Source organism: Podarcis erhardii (genome assembly GCF_964252035.2).
Source record: "Podarcis erhardii genome assembly, chromosome: 9".
Classification (NCBI taxonomy): Eukaryota; Metazoa; Chordata; class Lepidosauria; order Squamata; family Lacertidae; genus Podarcis; species Podarcis erhardii.
The window spans coordinates 38,188,743-38,215,051 of record NC_138512.1 but is presented as its reverse complement, the minus strand read 5'-3'; the positions used below and the strand labels follow the sequence as shown (position 1 = coordinate 38,215,051).

General features: G+C 41.9%; 1 protein-coding gene across 11 annotated transcripts in view; it reads left to right on the top strand.

The window, feature by feature from the left end:
* Positions 1-26,309, top strand: part of LOC309349473 (uncharacterized protein) — a gene marked incomplete at its 5' end in the record, with an annotated part of 127,174 nt that overhangs the window by 33,805 nt on the left and 67,060 nt on the right. For 4 of the 11 annotated variants that reach the window (XR_014159926.1, XR_014159928.1, XR_014159930.1 and 1 more), the window contains 2 exons: positions 25,207-25,400; positions 25,549-25,659. Coding sequence is in view for 1 of the 11 variants with exons in the window: in XM_081875531.1 (XP_081731657.1) it covers positions 3,518-3,586 (69 nt within the window). Of the gene's footprint in view, positions 1-3,517; positions 3,587-25,206; positions 25,401-25,548; positions 25,660-26,078; positions 26,150-26,309 lie in introns of those variants that run through there. The other 7 variants (XR_014159924.1, XR_014159925.1, XR_014159927.1 and 4 more) reach the window with 4 other exon arrangements.

The following is a 26,309-nucleotide window of genomic DNA, read 5'->3' as shown; positions in this document are numbered from 1 at the left end:
CCTGTGTGCCACAGTCTCTTCCCTCTACCCCAACATCCCCAGTATGTGGCCTAGCAAAAGTTTGACATGTTTTCCCAGGTATTGTAGGGCATAGACATGCTGATCTTGGTGCATTCGGTCCACAAAAAAGCTTCAAATACATCATCTAAGCTCATAAAACCACTTCATCTGACTTCAGGTTGTTTGTGCAAATTAGTGCCCACCCCAAGAGGTGTCTGAATCCACCTGCCCGTGATCTGTTTTCAAACCTTGAGAAGCAAAAGGAGAGCAAAGAAATGGTTATTCTTGGCTTGGTAGGGTAGAGATCTTGGTTTTGTGAGTCAGAGACATTTTCCTAAAGTCACTGCTGCCACTGTTAACTGTTGATTAGCTAAAGACTGGTTCAGAAACCACAGCCTTGTTTAGTGTGACCTCACTGATATGGCATCTGGGCAATTATCTTGGAGATAATGAGCCCCTTCATCTAAAACTGAACAACAACATCTCACTCAGAATGCGTAAGATCAGAGCCAATCTGGCTCCCATCAGGGTGCCTGACATCCCCTTTGTGTTATACCTTATTTCAAATCTAACCTTTCACATCCTGAATTAATTGAAAGTGTTTGAGATTAAAAATTAATGAATTCATTTATAGCAACATGGTGAGTTTCGACAAGGGTGGGGAGGGAGGAGGAGGAGAATGGGGGTACAAAATATCAATGGAATAATCTCTTCGATTTAATATTCTAGGCTGGGGTGAGAGAGAGAGAGCGAGAGAGAGAGAGAAGGAAAATGTAATTATTGTTCACATGTAGAATCTTACATTTCTTTCACTTGTTCAGGAGCCTAATTAGCACAGAGCCTGATTCTTCTGCTAAACTGTGAAAAATAAATATTTCTGCAATTAGAGGCTGGTTCCAAGTGTTGTTTTTCCATACAGGCCGTGAGCTCTCCTTTTTATTTCTCATTCTGCCCTACCCCAGCAACGTTACATAGGCTTCCCACTAGAGCAGTAGCCCTGGATTATATACTTTGTAAACCACTTTGAGTTGGTTTTTTTGGTTTTTTTTTTTACAATCAAACGATGTATAAATTTTATGAAATAAATAAATAGCACTCATATAGGATGGTGCTGCATCTCTGCATATTGTGCATACCCCTCAACTATCCTGGAAAAAGCAGGACATCTCATTTTTTTTTCATGTGAGAGAACGGCAGCCATTTTGGGTGCTGCAATCTCACCCAGAACAAAACTGGTGTTGTTGTTTTTTTTTGGGGGGGGGCGATCTTATGGAGGTCACATGTTGATGCTAGATGAGCAGTATAAGCTTCTATGCCCATTATTCATTTATACATTAGCACACCATCTCTCCCCAAAGCTACCTGAGATGGCATACTTATTATTAGCTCATTTTATTCCCACAACAATCCCTTGAGGTAGATTAGGCCAAGACATTCTGACTGGTTCAAGGTTGACCATTGATTTTTCATGTCTAAGTTTGGAAACTGAGGCCTTCACATCCAGTACTGTCCTAACTGCACTTCAATAGCCTGCCAGATTCACTGGGCAAACCAATGGCGAAACCCAACCCGTCAATGCATAAATTGATACTGTTCATCCTTTAGAGGAAGTAAACTAGGGGAACTCTGTAACTCAATGGTGGCAAATTACGTTGTGGATGCAGGCGGTCACTAAATAGGACTGGGAAAGGGGTCCTGTCTAAAACCTTGGAAGACCATTGCTAGTGCAGGAAATAATGAGCTAGATAACACAATGGCAACTTCTTATGCTCTTAATTTAAAGCATCCTTTTCCTTTAGCGATGTCTGTGATTCCAGGAAAATTACTCTTCATTATCTTATGGTTGGTTGACTATGTGGATTTTCTTCCTTACATTACTGGGCTTTTATTTGTGTAATTAGTCCCAGTTTCAGAATGTGTGCTTATTAAGTGTGGCAAAGTTAGTAAGTTGCTAATGCTTTAGAACTGTTTAATGAAGCACTTGGAAGATTAGGATTTCACAGATGACTGAAAATATCCCCAGCAAAAAGGAAACTATTTTTTGTGTTCTACCCTTTTCCACTAGTCATGGGGCAATACCCTATCCAGATGTTATGCAGTGGGAATGAGCTGGTATAGAGAGGGAATAGATCTGTAGTCCCATTTATTTGCACTCCTGTGCCTTAGCAAGGAATGGAAAGCTTCCAAAGAGCTAACAAGAAAGAGTGTTAAGCAAAGAGCGGGCCGCTGATTTGGCTGGCGAAGGGATATATTTGCTTGCATTTGGCACGTTCTTCATGTTTAGAGGGCTTCACAGTCATTTCCATGCTTGATTGACATAAGGAGAGGGAACACATATCTTCTAAATAGGCAAACTGAATGGATTCAAGACGACCTTAAACAGATTGGAGCACTGGGCCCAAACTAACAAAATGAATTTCAATGTAAATGGAAAGTTCTATACCTAGGCAGGAAAAGCCAGCTGCGACATATAAGATGGGGGATACCTGGCTTACCAGTAGTATAGTCATACCTCTAGTTGCGTTAGCTTCATGTTGCAGATTTTTGGGTTGCGAACGTGGCAAACCTGGAACTGTATACTTCTGGGTTTCACCATGCACAGGAGCGACGCTCTACTTACAGACTTTTCGGGGTGCAAACAGCACCCCAGAACGGATTGCGTCCGTAAGTAGAGGTACCACTGTACATGTGAAAAGGATCTAGGTGTCTTAGTAGACCACAAGCTTAACATGAGTGAACAGTGTGATGCAGCGGCAAAAAAAGCTAATGCTGTTCTAGGCTGTATAGTATCCAGGTCGAGGGAAGTAATAGTACTACTGTATTCTGCCTTGGTCAGACTACACCTGGAATACTGTGTCCAGTTCTAGGTACCACAATTTAAGAAGGATAATGACAAGCTGGACTGTGTGCAGTGGAGGGCAACTAATATGATCAGGGTTCTGGAAACCAAGCCTTATGAGGAATGGTTGACCCTAGAAAAGAGGATAATAAGAGGAGATGGCCATCTTCAAATATCAAGGGCTGTCACATGGAAGATGGAGCAAGCTTGTTTTCTCCTGATATGGAGGGCAGGACTCAAACCAATGGCTTCAAGTTAAAAGAAAGGAGAGTCTGACTAAACACCAGGGAGAACTTTCTGACAGTGAGAGCTGTTTGACAGTGGAACAGACTCCTTTGGGAGGTAGTGGACTCTCCTTCTTTGGAGGTTTTTAAGCAGAGGTTGGATAGCCACCTGTCATGGATGCTTTAGTTGAGATTCCTACATTGCAGGGGGTTGGGCTATATTACTCTTGGGGTCCTTTCCAACTCTATAATTCTATGATTCATTCCACATGGCACTTGTAGTTTGCTCTGAAAACTTTGGCATCTCTTCATATTCATAGGTCGTTGCCTAATTTTCTTTCATGTTAATTCAACTATAACTGGGTGTTTTTATTTTTTGAAAAGTATTTGAACTATATTGGTTTCACACTCCTCCTTTTTTCTCTCCCCTCCCCCCATCTTTCTTTGGAACTAGCTAATCAAACACAAGTAATTAATTTGCATCACTTGCAACCTGGAGGTATTTCATTACCACATTGCAAAGGTGAGAAAATAAGAAGACATTAATATTCATAGGCTCATTGCATAAGGAACTCAGAAGGGATGGTTGTTGTTTTTTATTATTAAAGTAAATAACTTTTTCAGTCCCCCTGCAAGAATGTCTCTCCTGGGCTTGAGAATGTCAGGGATTTCAACTGTTTAACCTTCATGAATGCAGTAATCAGCAAAGCCTTCTCTTACTGTTTCATGTAATTTATATCACGCAGGTAACTGAAACTGAGAAGGTATTTTAAACTTAAAAGTTAATGGCATTACATCTGTCGCGGGGTCCACATTTCTGAGACTTTGCTGCATAGTTCTGATTCTGAATTCTATATATAATGTGTAGGGAAGGATTAGAGCAGTGTGGGCAGTTTTCCCACCCAGGGGAGCCGAGCTAAGAGGGTGCAAAATTGAGAAGACCCGTAACGGAGAAGATTGATTTTGGGGGGTGCCAAATGTTGGCTTTGCTCAGGGTGTCATATTACCAGAGTCCATCTCTGGAAGGAGATGTCATAGGTCTGATTTAGTGGCAGCTGGTGTCCATTGGGATTGGTAGGGCAAAAGGCAGGGGGCCCAACAGAAGTTGGTGCCAGAGCCAATAATAGGCATAAACAACTAATTCTAGTTCTGTCCCCATCCTCCCTGCTTAGTTGTACAAGAGCAACACTGAGACTAAGCTGGAGGGACCCAGCAGGCACTGCCATGTCCTGCATTGGTTGCAAGTAAGAAGGTGAAGGTGAAGACAGGCTGAGGTTGGTGGGGCGGCAGCTCATTTGCCCTAATGGACCTAACAAAATCAGTGTACTGAGGGAGTTGCTTCTAGTCTTTGTTTCTTGGGCTCCTATTGATCTGCTGTAGTTTGATGAGTTGCTCCCAGTTCCCTCTAGAAGTACCATCTCTTTATCCTCCTACCACCATCCTTAGCACCTGATTTTCCATCATGTATGTAATATGTTTGACAGCCTTTGGAGAAGGGATGTAGCTCAAGAGCAGAGCATGTTGTTTTTCTGCAGAAGGTCCCTGGTTCGATCCCTCCCCAGAAGGGCTGGGGAAGATCCTTGACTGGAACCCCAGAGAGGGGGCTACCAGTCAGTGTAGGCAGTGCTATCTAAAAAACACAAATATTCAGGAAACGGAAATGGCCATAACTTTCTTGTTTGTTCACATTGGGACATGCTAGCTTCTGCATGGAGGATTAACCCTGTCAAACTGCATATAAGTTGTTCCAAGGATTTATGTGCTAGCCTTTAAAATATAAATAAATAAATAAATAAATAAAAATAGCCATTTCGTTGTTGTTGTTTTTACATAGGTGCATAAAATTGGAGACTCTGTAGCCCCCCAATAGGAGATTAGTTATGCTAAATTGCAGACAGGTAGCACCAGAGGTTTTCACGCTTTACGGTTTAAAATGTTTTAAAATTAACATGGACATAACTTTTTAGGTTGTATTTTTATTGCACATGGGCATGAGCTGTGGAGACAATTTGTAGCTCCCTAAAGGTAAAGGTAAAGGACCCCTGACAGTTAAGTCCAGTCACAAACAACTCTGGGGTTGCGGCGCTCATCTCGCTTTATTGGCCGAGGGAGCCAACGTTTGTCTGCAGACAGTTTTTCCCCCCCGGGTCATGTGGCCAGCATGACTAAGCTGCTTCTGGCGAATCAGAGCAGCGCACGGAAATGCCGTTTACCTTCCTGCTGGAGCGGTACCTATTTATCTACTTGCACTTTGACATGCTTTCGAACTGCTAGGTTGGCAGGAGCTGGTCCTTATGAGGGGATTAATCCTAGCAAATTGCAGACAGATAGCTCCAGGGTTTTGCCACCCACTGGTCCTCCTGACAATTTTTTCTCGGTAGGTTTCTGTTGATTTGGCAGTGGCATAAAAAGCCTGACTAGTGGAAAGGTTTCCATGTCTGTCAGGCATCATGCCCATCATCAAGCATTTGTGAGTGCAAGAGTTCCCTGTGCTGAGATTCCATCATTCATCCCTCAGTGACAGTTGCCAATCACGGTATGTGTGTTAGATGTGGAGCGACTTCCATTTTCATCATCATCATTGCTGACTGACACCTGGTTAAGGTGTTCACAGCATGCTTTTTGTAAGAATGTCTATAATTTATCCATGTGACATCTAAATTCTGATAAAAATGAAAGAGAATTCTTGGGTGGAAGAGGCTTGACTTACGGTTGCTGGAGAAACGAAATGTTGCCTCTCTTATCAGTGTTAAAGTGCACTTAAATCCTCAGCCATGCTATGACACCATTCTAGTTCAGAGTGACAGAGTACTGTATTTTCCCGATTCTCTTCCATTCTCATTACAGCCCTGCCTTTCCATCAAATCCATCAAGACAGGTGGCAGTTCTTATATCCCATTCTGCACCAACCAAGCTGGCCTTTGTCCCGAGAGTGAATTAACAAACACAATTCAAACTTGAACCCAAGACAAAAGTGACAGGCTGTGGATTTGCTTCCTCTTCTTTTGCACTTTGATGCACATAGCAAGACTGAGAAAAGTATGTGTGAGTTTCAAAGTGAGGGCTGCTTGTTAAATTGGGGGGGGGGGAATGCAGATGCTGCTGAATAAAACACCTCCAGATCGCAGGCTGGGAGGATGAAGCAATGTGTTTAACCTACACATTGCTGTTTTTATTTAGCACAGAGGAGATTTGGCACTCTTTTAATAGCAGCCTTAAAGGTTAATGCAGATGTGCAAGTAAAATGGGATGTTACAGACTATTTAACACCATCTCTTCTCAGTGAATATGTTAGCAGCAGTTTGGAACAATTGCCACCATGTTAGCAGTCCTCTTACTGTGAAGGAAAGGAAAAGAAAGTGATGTCTTGTGGGAAAACATTGCAGAAGAATAGGTTCTCTGAATCTAGAGGGTTTGGAAACAATGATGGCTGCGTAAAATCGAACTTGTAGATTATTTGCCATTGCAGGAAGGTCAAGGAAGTAACACTGGACCTATGGACTTAGGACAGCTGAGGAAGGCCATCATGAATTGCTTCCTCCATATACTCTGATACTCTTGTTGCCATGCTTCGCAGGTTGAGAGGGTATTCAGTATTCCAGGCAACTCGGTGTGTGCTTGTATTTCTGTCTTGTTCCCTTTATTGGAAAGTCTATCTATATTTATTGATGCAGAGCCTTAGGGCCCCACAAAGTGAACGAGGACAGGAATTCTGCATTAAGAAATGCAAATTCTTGGCATCTCATCACTTCTGCCTGGTTTTTATGAATATCGCTACAGACCCCACAGGGTTGGAGGGTTGGGCATTCTGTTTCCTTCCCCTTTAGCCAAGTTAATCACAAGCAGTCGTGACATCTCCCTGAAGAAGTTCAAAGCTAAACATCAATCATTGTGGCTGCAGTTCAGAACCTTTGGTAGAATGAGCAAGAAATTGAGGGTTTGTGGAAATGTGGAGTGACAAACCTCTTGCAACTAAAAGAAACTCTTATTGGTGTGGTACACAGGGCATGCTTGCATCACTTTGCTCCTTCATTTGTGTGAGAGAACACTTACACTTTAACTTTCTTCCTTACAACTCGCCAACATTTTATAGAGGCCAGAAATTGTCATTTTCAAATTCTGCATGGTCCTAAATTGTGAAGCACACTTTGGCTGCAATACTATATTCTCTTACTTGGGAGTAAGTTCTGTTGAGCTACTTACTTCTGAGTTGACATGTTGGATTGTGCTGTTAGAGACCTGCAGTGGGCGCTATGTATAATAATCCTGCCTGTCGTCAAGCTGGTACAGTTTCAATGTGGTAAGAGGGAGCCACCTCAAGAGAAGAGTCCCTGGAAAAGACTCTGATGTTGGGAAAGATTGAGGGCAGAAGGAGAAGGGGACGACAGAGGACGAGATGGTTGGATAGTGTTCTCAAAGCTACCAGCATGAGTTTGACCAAACTGCGGGAGGCAGTGGAAGACCCGAGTGCTTGGCGTGCTCTGGTCCATGGGGTCACGAAGAGTCGGACACGACTAAACAACTAAACAACAACAACAAGAGGGAGTTTATACAGACTTCCAGTGTACTTCAATGCATAGAAAATAGCTCAGACCAGATATGTCTTTACTCCTTTGGTTATATAAATATGTATACACTGCTATTTATAAAAAAAATCAGAGTGGTTTACAACAATCATCCATAAAACCATATAAAAAAGTTAAAAGAAGAAGTCAGCTAACTACTATGTAAAGATGTCTTCTTAATTGCCTCCATAAGGCTGGCAGAATAGAAGTTTTCAGCAGGTGTTTAAAAGTTGAAACAGAAGGCATCTGCTGAATCTCTGTTGGCAGAATATTGTACTGCACTGGGCCAATGACACTAAAGGCTCAACCACTTCTTGTCCAATGAACGTCGCCAGCTAATGAAAATTTATCTGCAGTATAAACTTGGTGAGTTTCTTTAGAGCAGGCTTCCTCAAACTCAGCCCAGATGTTTTGAGACTACAGTTCCCATCATCCCTGACCACTGGTCTTGCTAGCTAGGGATCATGGGAGTTGTAGGGCAAAAACATCTGGAGGGCCGAGTTTGAGGAAGCCTGCTTTAGAGAATCACCTACACACCGGACACAAATTATAGAGTCTTGTGTAGTTCTCATTTTTTTCAGCTGGAATTATGCTAAAGAACTTCTCATTGGGCTGTGCCCCATAGAATATGTGAAAAACCACCACCCTTTTTGTCATTTAGACAAGTTTCCTTTACAAGAATATAAGGTCGTTGTTTTTTTTTTTTTAAAAAAAACCCCAAACAAAAAACAAACAAAAAACACCAAAGTTTTACTTTCCATTAAATCATATGGTATTTTGCATGCTAGTGCCTACTGTTAGGGCAAGGTTTCCATTTACATGCTAATGAAGTGCTTTTAGAGGTGGCATGCCAAGTCATCAACAATACAAAAGGGAAGTTAATGGGTATGTCTGGAAGGCTAACAAGAGAGGTGTGCCTATAAGTTAAGGAGTGGGAGTGCAAAAGAGATTCCAAAAGACATCTGCATTTAAATAGGCCAGTTGGAAAGGGGCGCTATGCATTTTGTCCAAAGCTGTTTGGGGGGAGAAAGGAAGAAGTCGCATCCTAACCCTGATGTTGCTTAAGGAGATTTTGCCTTTGGTCCAGATCAAGTATCTTTAACCTTCTAGACTCAGGAGCCACTCCAGTGGTCAACAAGGACCCACTTGTAGATTTTCACCATATATACCTGCCTTTCTTGTTTTCTGTTCTCTAGATCACACACTAGATGAGGGTGTGCCTCACTTATGGTTCGTGCTGGGTGAAAACCGATGATATAGATTAGTGGTGGGAACTCTGTCCTTTGGGCAGGGCTGGTCCACCAATGAGGCGGGATGAAGCAGCTGCCTTGGGTAGTGGAAGCCCTGTACTCCCATGAATGACCAGCCTGTCACACCATCTGTGGAGAAGTAGGGCTAGCATCGGCAATGATTTCTGGTGAGGTCTCGCTGGAACCTGCTGCTCACCACCATGCAACTTCGGCAACGGGCGAAAGCCTGGTGGCAGCAGCAGGGTGTCACTTCCTGTTTTGCCTCAGATGGTGAAATGGGCTACACCACTCCTGTCTGTGGGCCCAATTAGGCCTGCTAAGTCTCAGCAGTTGGCCTTGCAGGCTGTTTTGGGTGAAACTTTCCTATTCCTGCTGTCATATAGCGTTAGACTGGGGTGGGGTAGGGGTGGGATTTCAAGCTGCAATGCAAAGGAGGGCTCAGAAACACCATCTTAAGTGTGTCGCCTATTCTACTTTTACAAGCAAAATTCATCACTTTCAGAATGTGGTGCCTTTTTCTGCTGCCCTGCATGGCAACAGAAAAAAGGAGCCAAATTCAAGCAGGGGGTGCAAAGGAAGAATTGGGAGCGTACTTTAATGTGCACTCTATTCTTCTTTTGCAAACGTGGTGTGAATTTCCAGACACCTGACTTCATAGGACAGTGGTCTGTGGAGAGTTGAGGAACTGGATTCTTCCAGATGCATTCAATCCCCTCTCCTTGGTATAGGCTCATTAAAACACACACACACACACACACACACACACACACACCCAACCAACCAACCCACCCTTGTATTTGATAGCTTAACATTTCAGAGTAGGCTGTTTGAGAGTCTGCTGTATGACTGTCTATTAAGATGAATGTGGGCTACAGAAGGTTTCAAATTAATTTTCCCAAAAGAGATGAATTTGTCTCTTCCTGCACTGTTCTCTTTAGTTTAGAAAGTAATTCTTGAAATGCCATCTTTTAGACTACGTTTGTCACACACCACCAGCAAAAATGTCTGCAACGATAGCGACTGCTTCAACTCCAAGACTTGAGGTGAATTTGATAACAGGTTAGGGATAAATTGTTTTAGGTGCCAAGAACTATTGCAAATGTCTTCTGTCATTTGTGCAAAAACTACTTTCCCCATATACATAGTATAGCCCTCATCCCTCTTCCCCAAACCCTAGTCTGTAAAATTTAAATTGGGTGAATGGAGCTGGCGCATAGCATTGAAGTCACTGCGTATCCAGACTTTTAAGTAGGCTGCAGGATGATTCACGCTGGTGACTGGGAGCGGCCGCCGAGACCATATAACACCGGTCTTGAAAGACCTACATTGGCTCCCAGTACGTTTCTGAGCACAATTCAAAGTGTTGGTGCTGACCTTTAAAGCCCTAAACGGCCTCGGTCCAGTATATCTGAAGGAGCGTCTCCACCCCCATCGTTCTACCCGGACACTGAGGTCCAGCACCGAGGGCCTTCTGGCGGTTCCCTCACTGCGAGAAGCCAAGTTACAGGGAACTAGGCAGAGGGCCTTCTCGGTAGTGGCGCCCTCCTTGTGGAATGCCCTCCCACCAGATGTCAAAGAGAACTACAACTACCAGACTTTTAGAAGACATCTGAAGGCAGCCCTGTTTAGGGAAGCTTTTAATGTTTGATGTATTACAGTATTTTAACATTCTTTTGGAAGCCACCCAGAGTGGCTGGGGAAGCCCAGCCAGATGGGCGGGGTATAAATAATATATTATTATTATTATTATTATTATTATTATTATTATTATTATTATTATTTTATTTATTGACTATTTCAGAATAGCCCATGCAGTTATAAGATTTGCAGAAGCTGGAAAGGTTTTGTTCTTCTAGGGATCACCATACTTTTTGGGCTGTGGGGCACATTTGCAAACCAGAGAAACTGTTGTGATCACAACATAACACAAAGACCGCAATCTATTCTCTTAGCTGCTTATAGAATTCAAGTATAATTTCAGCAGGGAGAAGGGCTAGGAAAGGACACTGTGGGTGTCTGGGAAGGTGCATGTGTGCCTGAAGCTGCCATGTCTGCAAACCCTGTTCTTTTAATTGCCTCCTGTTTTATAATACAGGGACTGAAAAGTTGTGGAGGATATACCTTGGGGAGAAAACGAATGCGCCTTTGAATATGGGAGGTATGTGTTCAGATCCATACCCTGGACAAACTGAAGGGGCTAAAGTATTAAAATAATGGAGAATTTATGGAGTTGTGATATTTTAAAAATCTTTTACAGTCTATGAAATTGCTATAGTCTGGAATAGGGTTCCTAGTACGTTTCCAAGCACAATTAAAAGTGTTGGTGCAGACCTTTAAAGCCCTAAACAGCCTCGGTCCAGTATACCTGAAGGAGCGTCTCCACCCCCATCATTCTACCCGGACACTGAGGTCCAGCGCCAAGGGACTTCTGGCTGTTCCCTCACTGCGAGAAGCCAAGTTACAGGGAACCAGGCAGAGGGCATTCTCGGTGGTGGCCACCCTGTGGAACACCCTCCCACCAGATGTCAAAGAGAAAAACAACTATCAGACTTTTAGAAGACATCTGAAGGCAGCCCTGTTTAGGGAAGCTTTTAATGTTTGATGGATTACTGTATTTTAATATTTTGTTGGAAGCCACCCAGAGTGGCTGGGGAAGCCCAGCCAGATGGGCGAGGTATAAATAATAAATAATAATAATAATAATAGTTGTTGTTGTTGTTGTTGTTGTTGTTGTTGTTGTTGTTGTTGTTGTTGTTGTTGTTGTTATTATTATTCAAAAAGCATTTGAGAAAAAATTGTTTAGTGTCTATGATTCCCGGGAGGGAATGTGACTCCTATAAGGTTTATAAAATAATAATGAATGGTTCTCATGTTGTCAGGTCAAAAATGAAAAGCAATGACTTGTCATGGAACTGTCATGTTGTAAATTTGTGAATACTATGGTTCCCTCATATATTTAATGCATGCTGCTGGATGCAGTTAAGATGGGGCAGCAGAGACCCTCTGGTGGTGGGGATGATCAGAGTTCTGCCATTGTAGAAGTGTACTACTATGGCATAAGTGTTTCGACCTGCATTTTTAAACCAGAATAAAATAAAACAAGTTATAAAGAAAGTAATCAGTTGAACACATCTGCAATTTTGGAAATGATACATTGAATAGTCATATTAATTTGGATAAAGAAATGTGGGTCTCCCCGCATTGTCATTTTCAGTGTAGTCTAAAGGGTGTGTGTGTGTGTGTGAGAGAGAGAGAGAGAGAGAGAGAGAGAGAGAGAAACTTGTCCATACGTGTGCCAGCATTGTTGACATGGCCAATCAGTGTGTGACAGTGGGGCACGAATCAAGGATATAAGTTTACTGCCTGGGAGTGCTGCCATCTAAGAGATTTCTTAATAAAGAAGAGAAGGAACTTTGGAATTCCAGGAAAGGAGAAAAAGGAGAAGCTGCTATGTGAACCAGGACTGCCACTAGGAAAATGCTAGATGTACAGACCATTATAAATTATTCAAACTCGATTGAGAGAGATGAAAAGGGAACTATTCTGTTGTTCAATATGGTGCAGAAAGCAGAAATGGAACAAAAGTACAGTGCAAAGAAGAAAATGTATTAAAATTATATATGTCCTGTTGTAGAATCTTGGGTGTACATCTGAAGCAGAATGTCGATTCTGTGGATCAGCTCCCTGCTACTTAACCATTTCCCGACCCACAAGAGAACCTCTCATCTTATTCCATGGCCGCTAGCTTACCCAGACTCCTTTGGTGAGGTACCTTTTCGGAAGCGTTTTGGCAGTCCAAGTACACTATGTGCTTGTAAAATGCAAATTTTAAGATACTTAGGAATGACATCGCTCAACTGTGAAAGAAGCTTTGAATCTGAAGATAATGCAGATGAAAATATTGTAACAGAGACCCTAGGAAGCAAAAAAAAAGTGAAATAAAATAGCATAGAATTATAATTCAAATTATTACTGACATTTCACATCCAAACAAATCCCCTCCTTAAGACAGAGTAACTATCATTTTCCTTCTTTTCTAGCTCACCCTCCTTCCTCTGCTTCTTGAAGCTGCCTTTGAATCTTTTTCTCATTTGCCTATCCTTTTCTGTATCACAGATTTCAATTCTGTCTTTGAGCCACTCTGTCTGCTAAAAAATAGTGCTAGTGAAATAGTGAATGGTCCCATTTAAAATGATGTCTTCTCATTTAGAGGCAATTATTATAGAGGTGAAATGAACTGCATTTTCAAGCTGTTCACTTGGAGGCTCGGGAAGAGATTTGCCACTGTTCAGGAGTCCTGCGTCGTATCCCACTATGCATGCAAACTGCCCCATTCAGTTCTGTGGATGGGAAGTTGTGTATTTTGCAGACTTATGTCCTCTAGTACACTCAATGGTCCTTGCAGATGGAGGAACTCACACAGTGCCCTAGAGTATCCTCCCTGCAGCTGAGTCATGGCCTTGATGCCTATATAGTTTTCCCCCACAGAGCAGCTTTATCCTTATTTTTACAAGTAAAAGCTTAGACAATAAATTATTTGGCAATGTCATCCAGACCCCAACAAGGATACCAGATGCTTGACACATCTGCTTAGTGTCCTACTTTTCTGGAAATTGAGTGAAATTATATTTGAAATTGTTCCAGATGCCATACATGGAGGCAAGATATAGCTGGGGGGGGGAGGGGGAGAGGATGGTGGAAAGAACTGAGGGAAGCAAATATGAAGAATTCTATACTATTAGCACACAAAAGGAGAGCTAATAAAAAAGATTCTTGCTGTATGTGGAAATGCTATCATTGAAATATGACTTCAGGGAGATGTGCACTCTAAAGAAAAGAGCAGTACCGACCGGGGGGGGGGGGAGATATTCAGAGAAACAAGCCTAGCAATGATGGAGAAAATACATTTTTAATATAGTGTTGCTCTTCTGATCAGTAATCAGGTGACGGAGCGCCTTGGCTTTGAAGCCACTGGTTTGCAGAAGTTCTGATGAAGTGCTAACTAGGCGAGATTTCCTGGACATGTTGATAACAATGGGTTTTAAATCTCATGTGTCTAGGGCAGGCTCAGGAAACGTCTAGCCCATGGGAGATATTAGGCCCGGCAAGGATCCTTATTTGGTCCATGGGGCTGTTTTCCCCACACAACAATCACCTGCCCCACACCTGATGTTATATGTGACATTAGGTGGGGGCAACGACAAATAAACACATAGCTACAAAAGAACTGTTGGGAGTCTTCAAGTGCTCTCCTGATTGTTTCTTGTAAAGCAGGACTTGCTGACAGTTTCCATTGATTGATTGGCCCTGCCTGCAAATAGGATCAGATGCCCTGGACTAGGGTCTGTTTCCTCACTCCCCTCAGTCTTGTAAATAACTCCACCCCACTCCCAATTATTAGCCCATGACAGCATTTACTGTCTCTGTCATCACCATCACCACTGAGTCCTAAACTGCTTGGTACTTCCTGCTGTCCTTTGAACTTGGCTGCACGCAGTTATTTTCTGTGAATCTGTGCTCTGGTTGGCCCTGGAGAAGTAATGTCTAGGTGGACTTTAGAATTCCTTCTCAGGTACCCTTGCAGAGAGAGCTTGCCCCTCTCTATAGGAAGCACAGATCATACATTTCAGCACATCTGTTATGTGCAGGATTTGAGACTTGCCTCTTCCGCTTACTATATATGCGACACCTCTGCTTATGTAGCATTCGCAGTGTGAAATGAGAGCTAAGGTTGAGCCCTCTACCACATAATGGGCTGTTGAGATAAGGACTCAGAGTGGAAGCCTCTTGCTCTCAGATATCCCTTTCCCTTGCTGCCTTGTACGTTATATTGCTGAGAGAGTTCAAGTTTCCAAATGAATCGGAGGCTTCTGCTACACTGGCTTTGCCATATATACCGTAAATAACATCAACAAATAAAACTGCCACGGGTTCCTGAGCAGCAAAGTCTTGCTGGAGGATGTTAATGTGTGCGACTACTAAATCAAAGTGTTTTGTGGAATATATTTTAAAAGCCTTGCCTTATGCCTAAATAAAAACCGCTTTTACGAGAAGTTGATCCACGAGGCGCCACCTTTCAACACTGGCCTGTTAAAATATCGAAAATAGTGCTGTGCAGAAGATGCTCCCTCCATTAATCTTGTTTCAGCTCCCTTCTTGTCCTTGATATCCAAAATTACATTTATAAATTATCTGATCTTCACATTTCAAATATGCCCCCTTTGGCACAGCAGATGTAATGAGCAGCCTGCAGTCGCCCGGCCTGTGTTTCCCTTTCCTTAATTGCTCCTGGAATTAAATAAGGAGGCTTTTCCAAGCTTTGTGGTGTTTTTTGAAAAGCAGTTAAAACACAGCCAGTTCTAATGAGCCAGTGTGTGGACACCAAGATTTCCTCCTCTCTCTTTAGCACCACATTTACGCCCTCCTTCCTGATGGCTCTTGCTGCTTCCTCTTTATCGCCACACAACATCAAGCACTATAGCTCAAATTCATGTTGCAGAGAAAACTCTGCACTATTAGAGGAGAGATTGTCTTCCTTTCCTCTGTGAGGAGTTTTGCTTTATTTCCCTAATGGAGGAGCTGGATGTTGAACTGCTTAAGCCATAACATTTAATTTTCAACTTTTGTCCTTTACAGCCTATTAACTCAGAGGCTGTTTCTCTCTCCCTTTCCTCTTTTTTCAGATGTGAATTGATCTCATTGCGCTCCAGCGAATAAATGGCCCTAGAAGTCCAGAGCATTTCCACATGTATTGAGCTTGTAAATTAGATCCTCTTTTCTTTTTTTTGAGGGCTCCGTCAACACTAGAATGGAAAGTGTGAGCCTCCTGCAGTTGTGAGAGATTCCAGCCTATATTTTGACTACTGAGGGGCCTTTGATAGTGAAGACACTGTTAGAGTATGCACAATGTACTATAGGGTTGAGTTCCCTCATGTCTGGGGGCGGGATGTGGCCTCTAGGCCTCTCTGTCTGGCCCCTGGGACTCTCCTGAAGCTTGTTCTGAATCAATCACCTGTGATTCTAGGAGAAGAAAATCCCACTGTGACAGCTGAGATGCCACAAAACACGCAACTGTTGCTGATGGGACAACAAGAAATACCCCTTCAGCCAGCCTTAAACCCTGGGAAGGGTAGAGATACTCAGACAAATACCCAGGATCCAAGTCTCTGAGTTTTATACAGAGTTTTAAATTGGCCCTGGTAACATATAGACAGCTAATGCAGATGCCACAGAATAGGTGTTTATATGAGTGCACACTGAAATGCCACTGAGTACTCTGGCAGCAGCATTCTGCACTAGCTGCAGTTTCTGAACCATTTTCAAGTGTAGTCCTATGTAGAACACATTACAGTAGTCAAGCTGGGAGGTTACCAGACTGTGTATAACTGTGGCCAGCTTACCCAGATAAACATTTTGCTTCTTAGACAGCCTAACTACTGGTGGTGAGGACAAAAACAAGATCTGGGGTCTGCACAACTGACCTTGGGTGTAAAAATGGAGACCAGGGCTACATCTACACAGCTATAAAAAAGATGCTCTGAAAATGTTCGGGGGTGGGCGAGGAGGAACCCGTTTTAAAGCTCACAATGGAAAATTTCACAGAGTTCCAATTTCAGCTCCACAGCACCATCTAGTGTCACTTCTTTTTACTAATGTAGCTGAGTCCTAGAGATGGTTGGAGGCAGGATTTCAGTAGACGGGATGCACATTTTATCTTTCCATTGCACTTGGTTATTAACAGTGTAGCACAAGAGATCTATATTTGCACGCCTGCTGCAGAGAAAGCTGGTCCCTTTCTAATGGCAGCAGAGAAGAAAATTCACACACACACACACACCGTCTTTTACCCCACACTGGGGCTTACTTTTTAAAAATAATGTGGAGGGAAGGAATGGACAATGGGGTTATCCATGCATGCTCCTGGCAGTGGGTGCCTCCTTCGCCTTGTTGTTGTTGTTGTTGTTGTCGTCCTCCTCCTCCTCCTCCTTCTCCTCCTTTCTTCTTCAGTTTATGTATGAGGTTCCTAAGGAGGGGAGAAATGCACTTGGGCAGAAAGAAAGAAAGAAAGAAAGAAAGAGGGAGCTATATGCGTGTGGTTGTGTATATGCGAAGTGTGTGAGTGAGAGAAACAAGGAGATGCATGTGTGTCAGCGATCTGTACGTGTACAATGTGTGCATTTATGTGCTGTGCGCATGCAAGAGAGAATGTGATTGGCCTCTGTAAATTTTCCCTGGTACCAATGAGTGTTCTACCTTCTCTTGTTTGTAGACAGCAACAGCATTGCATGTGTTCTGTTACTGTTTATTTATATGCCCCCTTTAAGCTCGGTGTGTAGAAAATCAATAGTGCGTGATTCCCAGAAACAGGGCCAGCAGGACATAGTCCTCATCCCATGGTAACCATAAGATGGTGTGGGGGCAAGCAGCAATGCTCCAATTTGCTCTAAATTTGTGATAAGCCATGCCCTCATTTTTATTTTTATTATGTATTTGTTATTTTTACCATCTTTTTTACAAATTCAACAGAGGGAAGTGGGTTCAGGAAGAGGAGAGGGATGGAAGAGGCATTTTACAATTTATCAAAGTATGAGTGCCAGCACCTTGTTTTTTTGGTGATGTATAAATGTATGGTTTATGCATCATTTCAGATATGGAAGATGTGCTTTAGAAACCTCTGTATGAAATCCTGTGGATAGTAGCATGCTGTAAATTCCTTCAGGGCAAGCAGAAAGAACATACTTTGGCCTTTATCTATGAAATAATGTTGAAAGCACTGCTTTCTTTCATTGATAAGGATGCTGCTAGGACACAACAAAGTCAATGTTTTTTTTTTTTTAATGGTTATGTAATTCAATATCTGCTTCCGATTTGGAGGAGAAAGGAATCAGTGAAGCTTGCTGGTAGTTAAAGTTTTATCTACTGAAATTTTATCTAAATAAAAATTGTGAAGGATGGCATAGCAACCTCTACAGCTTCCCTTGGTTAAGAGACTTGCCTTCTAAATCCATAGCTGTTTTATTAATCCCCAGTCATTTTTGTTACAAGTGAAAAATCCTTGTCAAGTGACCAGACATTAGTGGAGTGCGGATTGTGTTCAGTGAATAGATGGATATGGTTGTGGGAGGCTTCTCTGGTAAGCCACTCTGTCTAGTTCAACTCACAAAACCATTGTGAAGCAAAATTGCCACCCTGAGCTCCTAGAAATGTCGTGTCACCTTGGGCATAGCAGTATGCTGCTACCTTAATTTCCCTGTCTCTTTAATGGGGATAAATAAAGAGGGCAGAAGAGGATAGCATTCATTGTATAGCCAAGCATTTTTTTGTGGTCAGCCCACAGAACATGGCTGCCAGTAGGTCTTCCAGAAGCAGCTCTCGGAGAGCTGACCATGATGAATGCCAGAAAACAGCAAATGTAGGATTTTGCAAAACTAGGTAGAGGGTAAAGATGGCAGTGGCAAAATTGGCTTGAATATCAGAGGGCACACAAGAGACTTGCAAGGTTTTGTTCCAGTTTTATTGTAATATTATTTTAATTCACTCTGAGTGGCTTCACCCACAAGCTGCTGAAGGGTGGGCTAAGAATCGACCAATAAATAAATAAAGATGGCAGATGGTCTCCTGATAGCTAAAACTCTTTTTTCTCTCTCTTTAAAAATTAGATGCCCATTATACTTTGGATAAAGTGACACCCTTCCGGCAGAACAGTAGGGCACAGAGAAGGCAAAAGTACACTTTGCAGTTTTGAAAAGCCATAGAGTTGAGAGTTTCTAATTGAAGCTGAGCTGCAGCTGTGGGGGCAGATGGGGAGCCATGCTAGTTTCTCTCTGGGGATCTGATACAGCATCGGTGAATTTACTGGCGGTGTGCATTTGCTTCTCCTCTGCTTGCATATCTGCAAATAAAGCAAATATTACAAAAGCACCATACAGTGTGTAGCAGTGCGCCTGATCATTTTTACGAACCAGGGAAGTTTGGTTGGCGCCTTCATTATATACATCTTTAGGTGCCAGGGAAAAATGTTCCTTTTTAAATGTATTTGTGGGAAGGGGTGGGGAAGTTATTGGGATTTTTTCTTTTTGTTGTTTTTAATCTTGTATTTTTATGTTGTGAACTGCCCTCAGGTTGACTGATGAAGGGCAGTATACAAATTTAATAAATAAAACTATATAAATAAAATAAAAATCCAGTAGGAAGATTGTACTAGATGGTAAGGCCGCTGGCTGCCTTACTAAATAAGGATAGATTATGTTAGGGAAAGAAAAATTGGCCATTTCCTATTCCTGCCAAGAGAGCTACAGTTCAGCTGCAGCTCCCATCAGCACTGATCATTGACTATGCTGGTTGTAGCTGATGAAGTAGAGTTGGAGTACAACATTTTGAGGTTCACAGGTTAGCTGCTCATCTTGTTTTAATATCTCATGAGCAGTGATTTCAGACTGTGTTAACATTTGGGTAAAGCTTTTACATCTAATTCGTGGGCAGAAGTTACACTGCTTTCATCTGCTCTCCTGTCATAAACCTGCAACTCAACATGGATATGTTCCAGTTCCTTGCCTCTGACATGAATCATGTATTGCCCGAACTTTAGGACAGATTTGTCCCATTTGCAGTTTTGGATCTCTCTGCTTTAAAAAAACATATTTTTAAAAAATTAAGGGATCTCTGTACTTTTATGTAGTGAAAATATTGTACTTTCCCTAGGGTTACCATATTTCAAAAAGTAAAAACCAGGACACCCCAAAAGTTGTCTGGCTTTTTAAAGGAAATCCCCAAAATTGTTGAGCTTCAACCCCCCCCCCATGATTTTTGGATTGATTTGCCTAAGATCCAGGACAAGGGCCATATTCCGGACATTCACCCCAGACGTCAGTTCTGCCTTTGAAATCCTGGTAATATCCGGGAAAATCCAGACGTATGGCAGCCTTAACTTTCCCTTAAAAAGAAGTGTGATTAAGGTTTATGATGTTTTTGTTAAAAGAGGAAAGGGACAAAAAGAGTCAGTTAAGGTCATCCTGCTGAGATCTGAGAAGATGTCATTGAATTCCTGACATATTGGTGAGCAGCAGATAAAGGGTGTGAAATATCTCCTAAGCATCTGGTTGTTTTATTTGGGGTCTTATACAGCTGGCATTCTTGTTTGCAAACAGCAAAATCTACAGATTTAGAAGTATGCTGAGCTTTGGAGATAATGGCTGTATACACACCTTGCATTAAAAGCACATGACTCCCTACAAAACAACCCCCGCCCCCACCATCCCCTCCTCCTAGGAATTATACCTCTGTGAAGGGTAAACTAAAATTCTCAGGATTCTTTGGAAGGGAGGCAGGAGTCTTGTGCTTTAAATGTGCTTTCAGTGTGTGGTGTGTTAAGAGCCAACATTGTTGCAAATTGGTTCTGTCTGGCTTGAAATTTCCAACAGTTCACCCACCAATTGCATATGGGGCTGAGCTATGGAAGTCCTTGTCATTTCTGAAGTTAATACTCAGTGTCCTCCAGATATGCTTGCTGTGCTTTTAAGATCAGAAATGGGAGAACTCCTATGACGTCTTCACTTACTGCTTGGGTTACAGTCTGTGGATGATGGGAGATTTTCCTGGGGGAGACAGCAACCAGTCTAATGGAGTAAAGTGAGTTTTCTGAGGTTCATTTTACAGGGTTAATTTAACCACTGCCAAGTCCGAAATTGAGAACAAGCTTCACGATTTGGAAGCCCAAAACAATTTGGCAGCATTAGCTGACTCCAAGTTCTCTGTGGTTTCATACCGTAAAATCGCAGTAAGCTTGCAGAGAGTACCTGTCAGATTTGAGTGCTCATTCTCAGAGAAGAGCTTTTTCTGCTTTATGATATCAGACAGTTCACATAGCCGTCTTGAAAGGGCAGAGTAAGGCAGTACAGTATGAATCAAGACACTGCATTTGTGGAAATGGAGATGTACAAAATCAATTTTTCTATATTTCCAAATAAAACAAAATATATTGCATCTGTTTGTTCATTTGAGCTCTATTTCGCCTTTCAATCCAGAATTGGCTCCAAGGTGGCTTACAAAAAATAATACAATACAAATGCATATATTGTTTTAAGGCACTGTTTTGTTGGTTAGAAATGATCATTATTCAATGCAAAGTATTTTCTCTCTTAGCTGCTATGCTCTTGGTGTTGCTTTGGGATGCTCAGGTGAAATCATTGATTAATAATGCTTCTTGCCAGTTTCAAGTTGTTGAAAAGCTACAATGATAAGGTTCTTATTCAGGTACATCTAGTTTTGAATGGGCAGTGTGTGTTTTTCTATGGGGACCATTCATTCATACAATCCCCTCAGTGTTATGTTCCCATATTAGTTCTAGTAAGTGATCTATCATTGGTGTAGCCTGGCTCTAGAATCATAGAACTGTAGTGTTGGAAGGAATGCAGGAATCTAAGGACGAGTAAGGGCCATGTGCGATATTATAGTGCAATACAGTGTAAAATAGTACAGCACTCTGGTAGTTGAGCACACAACAGGCTCTGTACTCACCTGGATGCAATCTTCACTCACTACAAGCAACCAGATGAGTAGCTAATGGCATGTCTACTCTGAAAAGTTGTGGAGAGGTGCTTTCGATGATCTTCACTCATGTTGCAGCAAGCCTACCACTTAAGATGCTTAACATTTTCAGCAATGAGAGTCAGTCATAACCAAGTGCAGGCTCTGAGTCATTAATATAATTGTCATGTTTCAAAATGTAATTCTGCTTTGGGCTCTGGAATCAATCTTCCCTTTATGCAACGGGGAGTAGTGAGGTTGGAAATGTGCTTTTACAGAGCTGGGAATCTTTCTATGAGCCCATGTCTTGAGTGTCTTGTTTTAACGAGCAACACAATGAAAATTGGGAAGATGAAAAATGTACTTCAGTGGAGCAATTGCCCACTGTTGCATGTTCAACAAATAATTCTGCTATGATAGTACCTGTGAGGATTACATGGAACTATAAACATGTGGATTAGAAACTGATTAATAGCTGATTCAGTTCAAGTTTATGCTCTTGAAAGATATGTGCAAATATTTAACAAGAGAATGAAAAGTTCCTTATCTGTATAATAATCAGCAGGAGAATAGTAGCACAACTTATCCTTCCGCAGCAGAAGGCTTTGAAAACAATGTGACCACTTGAATCGCTCTCTCCATCTATGTACTTTAGAGGTCACTGCTACACTTCAGGTGTTTCAAAGGTGTTGAATTTAAAATGAAAAATGAGGTCTGCTGATATTAAGTGCTGGAGCTAATGATGTGAGGCTAATGAATTGTGACCTGTGTTATTACAGTGAAATATTTACAACCATTGGAAATCTCAATTAGATTACTGGCTTTCTGCTTGATGGATTACAGGGGGGAAATGGTGCCTTGGGAGGACTATAAGAAATCTTAAAAACTTGTTGGAAAGCTGCCCAAGAGACTCTGAGAAGTAGTTGTAAGAAAAGTATGCACTACCTGCCCTTTGGGTATGGTTCTTCAGGGAGCCTAGATGGGCCTGCTGTTCTGCTCAGGTCAAGATTTCGTAGCAGCAGCAGATTTGCAAGGTACAGTTTCCACCATTTAAATGGAAAAGCAGACAGAACTAAAGGCAGGACTGTCATGTGTGTTTAAGCATGCAGTAGCAGCTACCCCTGTGGTGAATGCAAACTTTTCTTGCTGTGCATCTTGACTGACTAGATAGGGACCTGCAATGGTTGTTTTTTTCCATTTGAATTTTCTGCAATTCAACTCCAAAAATTTTTCTTTATACCCTGATGCCACCAAAACCTATAGGGTAGAAAACACAAAATGCTTTGATACGCTTAGACAAATCTTCTGCCAGGACTCAGTCCAACCCTGTGGGAGCCACAGGCAATAAATGAGCCTTCCACCCACTTCATGCCTCTTTCCACTTGTGAGTTGTGGGTTGTTGTTGTTGTTGTATGGCTATGCATGAAATGTGCATACAACCCCTGCAGCCCAGGAGTTAGGCATCAGCTGTGGCTGACACCCCAGGAGGTCTCCCACTGCTGACCTCCAGAGCCCCCGGTTCCTATCTTCATCCTTCTTTCAGTTTATCGACTTCATTTATGAATCACTTCCCATGAAACATCCCAAAGCAAATATATAATAAAAAGTTAACAATGAAAATACATGTAAAAACAATTTCAAATCCAATGCAGATATAGCCTGGGAGGAAAATGGCTACTTAGGCTCCATTGTGGTTGCCTGTTCACCTTTTCTAGTGGTCTAGCTGACCATTTAGAAATTTGATTGGAGGCTAATTCCACCTCCTTAATGACTTTGCAGTTATGTATCAAAATGAGCTTGGCAGTTCTTTACACTTAGGCTTTGTTTAAAAACGGTTAACTTGGGGATAGATGTTTAGAAACAAAGCAACAGTAGCTGTCTCTTCAGGGTTCATTGCAGGGGGAGTAGAATCACAGACCCCTCTAGGTGGCACTGTTGAAATACATCAGAATATAAGGGGCTCATCTTAGTATTATGGGTAGGGAGTGAGAGGAGAAGCAGTCCTTGTCCAGAGAAAGTGGTCATTCAATTAATTCAGCTCCCCTCCGTTAAGCACAGAAGCGTTCAACTACCACTCCTCTGCCAAATTGCTCCAACCTCTGTTATAATCCCCATCCCAAAGTTCTAAATTACTTGCGGTTCAATGATGCATCACACATTCCCAGACTATGTGCCTCTTCACCTAAGGAAATCCATTATACTTCATATACAGCAGAGTTGAGAGATATACCATAATTGGTCTCTGGTGCTTCAGGAATACTTGAGTTGTGCTTTTAACCCCATATTTTCCTTCAGAACATATCCAAGCATTCTGGTACTACAAAAGAAGATAAGAGTTTGCCAGATAACCCTCATTCTACACTTATCAGAAATTGATCTTTTAGTGTGGCACCTAAACTTTGGAATTCCTTGCCTATTGACATCAGGCTGGTGTCTTCACTGTACTTTTTTTGGCACCTGCTTAAAACATTTTTATTTAGGCAAACCTATCCCGATACAGTGGTACCTCGGGTTAAGAACTTAATTCGTTATGTAGGTCCGTTCTTAACCTAAAACTGTTCTTAACCTGAGGTACCACTTTAATTAATGGGGCCTCCCGCTGCCACCGTGCGATTTCTGTTCTCATCCTGAAGCAAAGTTCTTAACCCGAGGTACTATTTCTGGGTTAGCGGAGTCTGTAACCTGAAGCGTCTGTAACCTGAGGTACCACTGTACACAGATGTGGTGTTCCATTCCCTTTTAGTGTTAATGTTAGTTATTTTTAAATGTTTTTAATTTTTCAAAACTGGTTTTAAAAATAATTTTAATGTTTCCGCAAACTGCTTAGAGGTTTTCCTGCAATCAAATGATGCTTAAATTTTGTTAAATGAAAACTGGGCTTTGGGTGAAGAATGGATAGCAAAATTATTTTGAAGAATAGATAAGGATGGGTTTTGAATTTCAAAAATGGGGAAGAGGCTTTGTTTGACTTAGTGCAAGTATAGCAACACAGAATTGGCTTCACAGCTTATTTTATTAGAAGAACCTCTTCATTTGTGCCTGAGAAAATAGAATATTGATGTCAAGAGGCACTGGGCTGTTCAGCGGTGGGGAAACCAATTCCTTTATTTGGATGACCTTTGGCCACTTGCATTTGTAAAATATACTTTCATCATGCCAAAAGTGCATGACAGCAGAAAACTGCAGGTAGCTTGGATTCTCCCCTCCCCCTTTACTTGAGGTCTGTGTTTCTTTCATACTCTGACCTTGAGTGGAATGTATTGAGAATTCTGCAGATTACCCTTTTAAATTTGGGGTACACAACACAAGATGTTGCAAAGGTAAGACAGAGTAATCAACAGTCAAACAAGCCTTTTTGATGGTGTCTGTATTTATGACCTTGTGACTGTAAAAAAAGGAAAGAAAGCTAGATGAATATATTGACTGCTAACAAGCTCCAGAGAGGAACCTGTGTGCTATATTTGCAGTTTAAGGGGGAGTGAAAGTATGCACACCAAGAGTTCATTTTTCCAAGGGATCTGGGTAAAAGTTGAATATTGTAGAAGTCATCTGCAGTTTGAGCAGTGCCATAGCTGGGGAGGGGGTGCTACTGGTTTTTTGTTTTTTTTTGTCCTGGGGTGAAGCCTCCAGAGGCGCGCCATTGAGGCTCCAGTCCTGTGTGTGTGTGTGTGTGTGTGTGTGCGCCAAAGTGGGTCTTTGACCCAGGTGAAATAAAGACTAGTTTTGCCCCTGCTTTGAGCACTGAGTTGAAACAGGAGTGTCACTTTTCCAACTTCCTCCTTCAGTCTTATGTATTTTCCAAGGAAAAGAAAAGTACGGTAACCACTCTCACCACCTTCAAGAGGACAGTGAATGGTGCAGGGTGGGGTGGCAATCGAAGATATTATGGGTGCCAGGAGAAGATATCAAGGCTGCCTTTGCAGTCACAGGCACCATGGTGGTAACCCCCATTTTGGAGTATGCTCCCCGCAGAACAGCTTTAGGGTGAAAATTTTTGGTAACTTTGTTCATATGATTTTTAAAAATTGTAAGCTTCATTGTGCTTCCTTATAATTTCCCCCCTTTCCCTATTTAGAGCCGGATAATTATTTTATTATACATTGTTTTCTAAAGATACTAGTAATTTAAAAGTCCCTTCTTTCCAGGATACAGAAATAACTGGTGCTGCAGCAATTAAGAGAGGCTGCTCAAGAGGCAATTAACAGTCTATATGTCACTAATCTCCCAGATGCTGTCAACAGGAAACAATATAATGGGTAAGACCTTCAAACAGGAAATGTTTAATTAAGATTAGAAAAGACCTATGCCCTCCCCCCTCAACTTCCACCACAAGAGCATCTGAAGGATCATCTTGTCCTAAGGAGAAGAAGCAGTAACAACTTGTTCTAAACAGATGTTGTTTTTCCCCATTCTAATTTTTTAATTTTTTTAAATGGAAGCTTATTGTTGTAATAATCCTATGTAAACTTCTCTGTGAGGTCCTCCTGGAAAGCAGAATATGGACACTCTAAATAACAGATAAATAGAATAGATAATATAATAGACAGATATGCCGAACAGGACTTACTTGTGAGTAAACATTCCAGAAGCATCTTGCTCTCAGGATGGTATTGTTGGATAATATAATGCTATTCCAAGTGCCACGTGGAATCTCCTATTTGAATTCCACTTTCAGCTCTGGAAAAGCCCTGGCTCAGCAGATGTAAAGACCTCTAGCAGTGAAGCAAGCTGGCTGAACAGTGTGTGGCAATCTGTGTGAGCGACTTCACTTCCACAAGCACAACTCAACATGGGTTGATCTGCAGTATCCAGTGCTGTTTTTCTAGAAAAAGAGGTGCCAGAACTCACCATGAACCTTGTTCTCTTATAATGGCAATGGTGCCCACCTGAGGGGTGTTGGAACTGA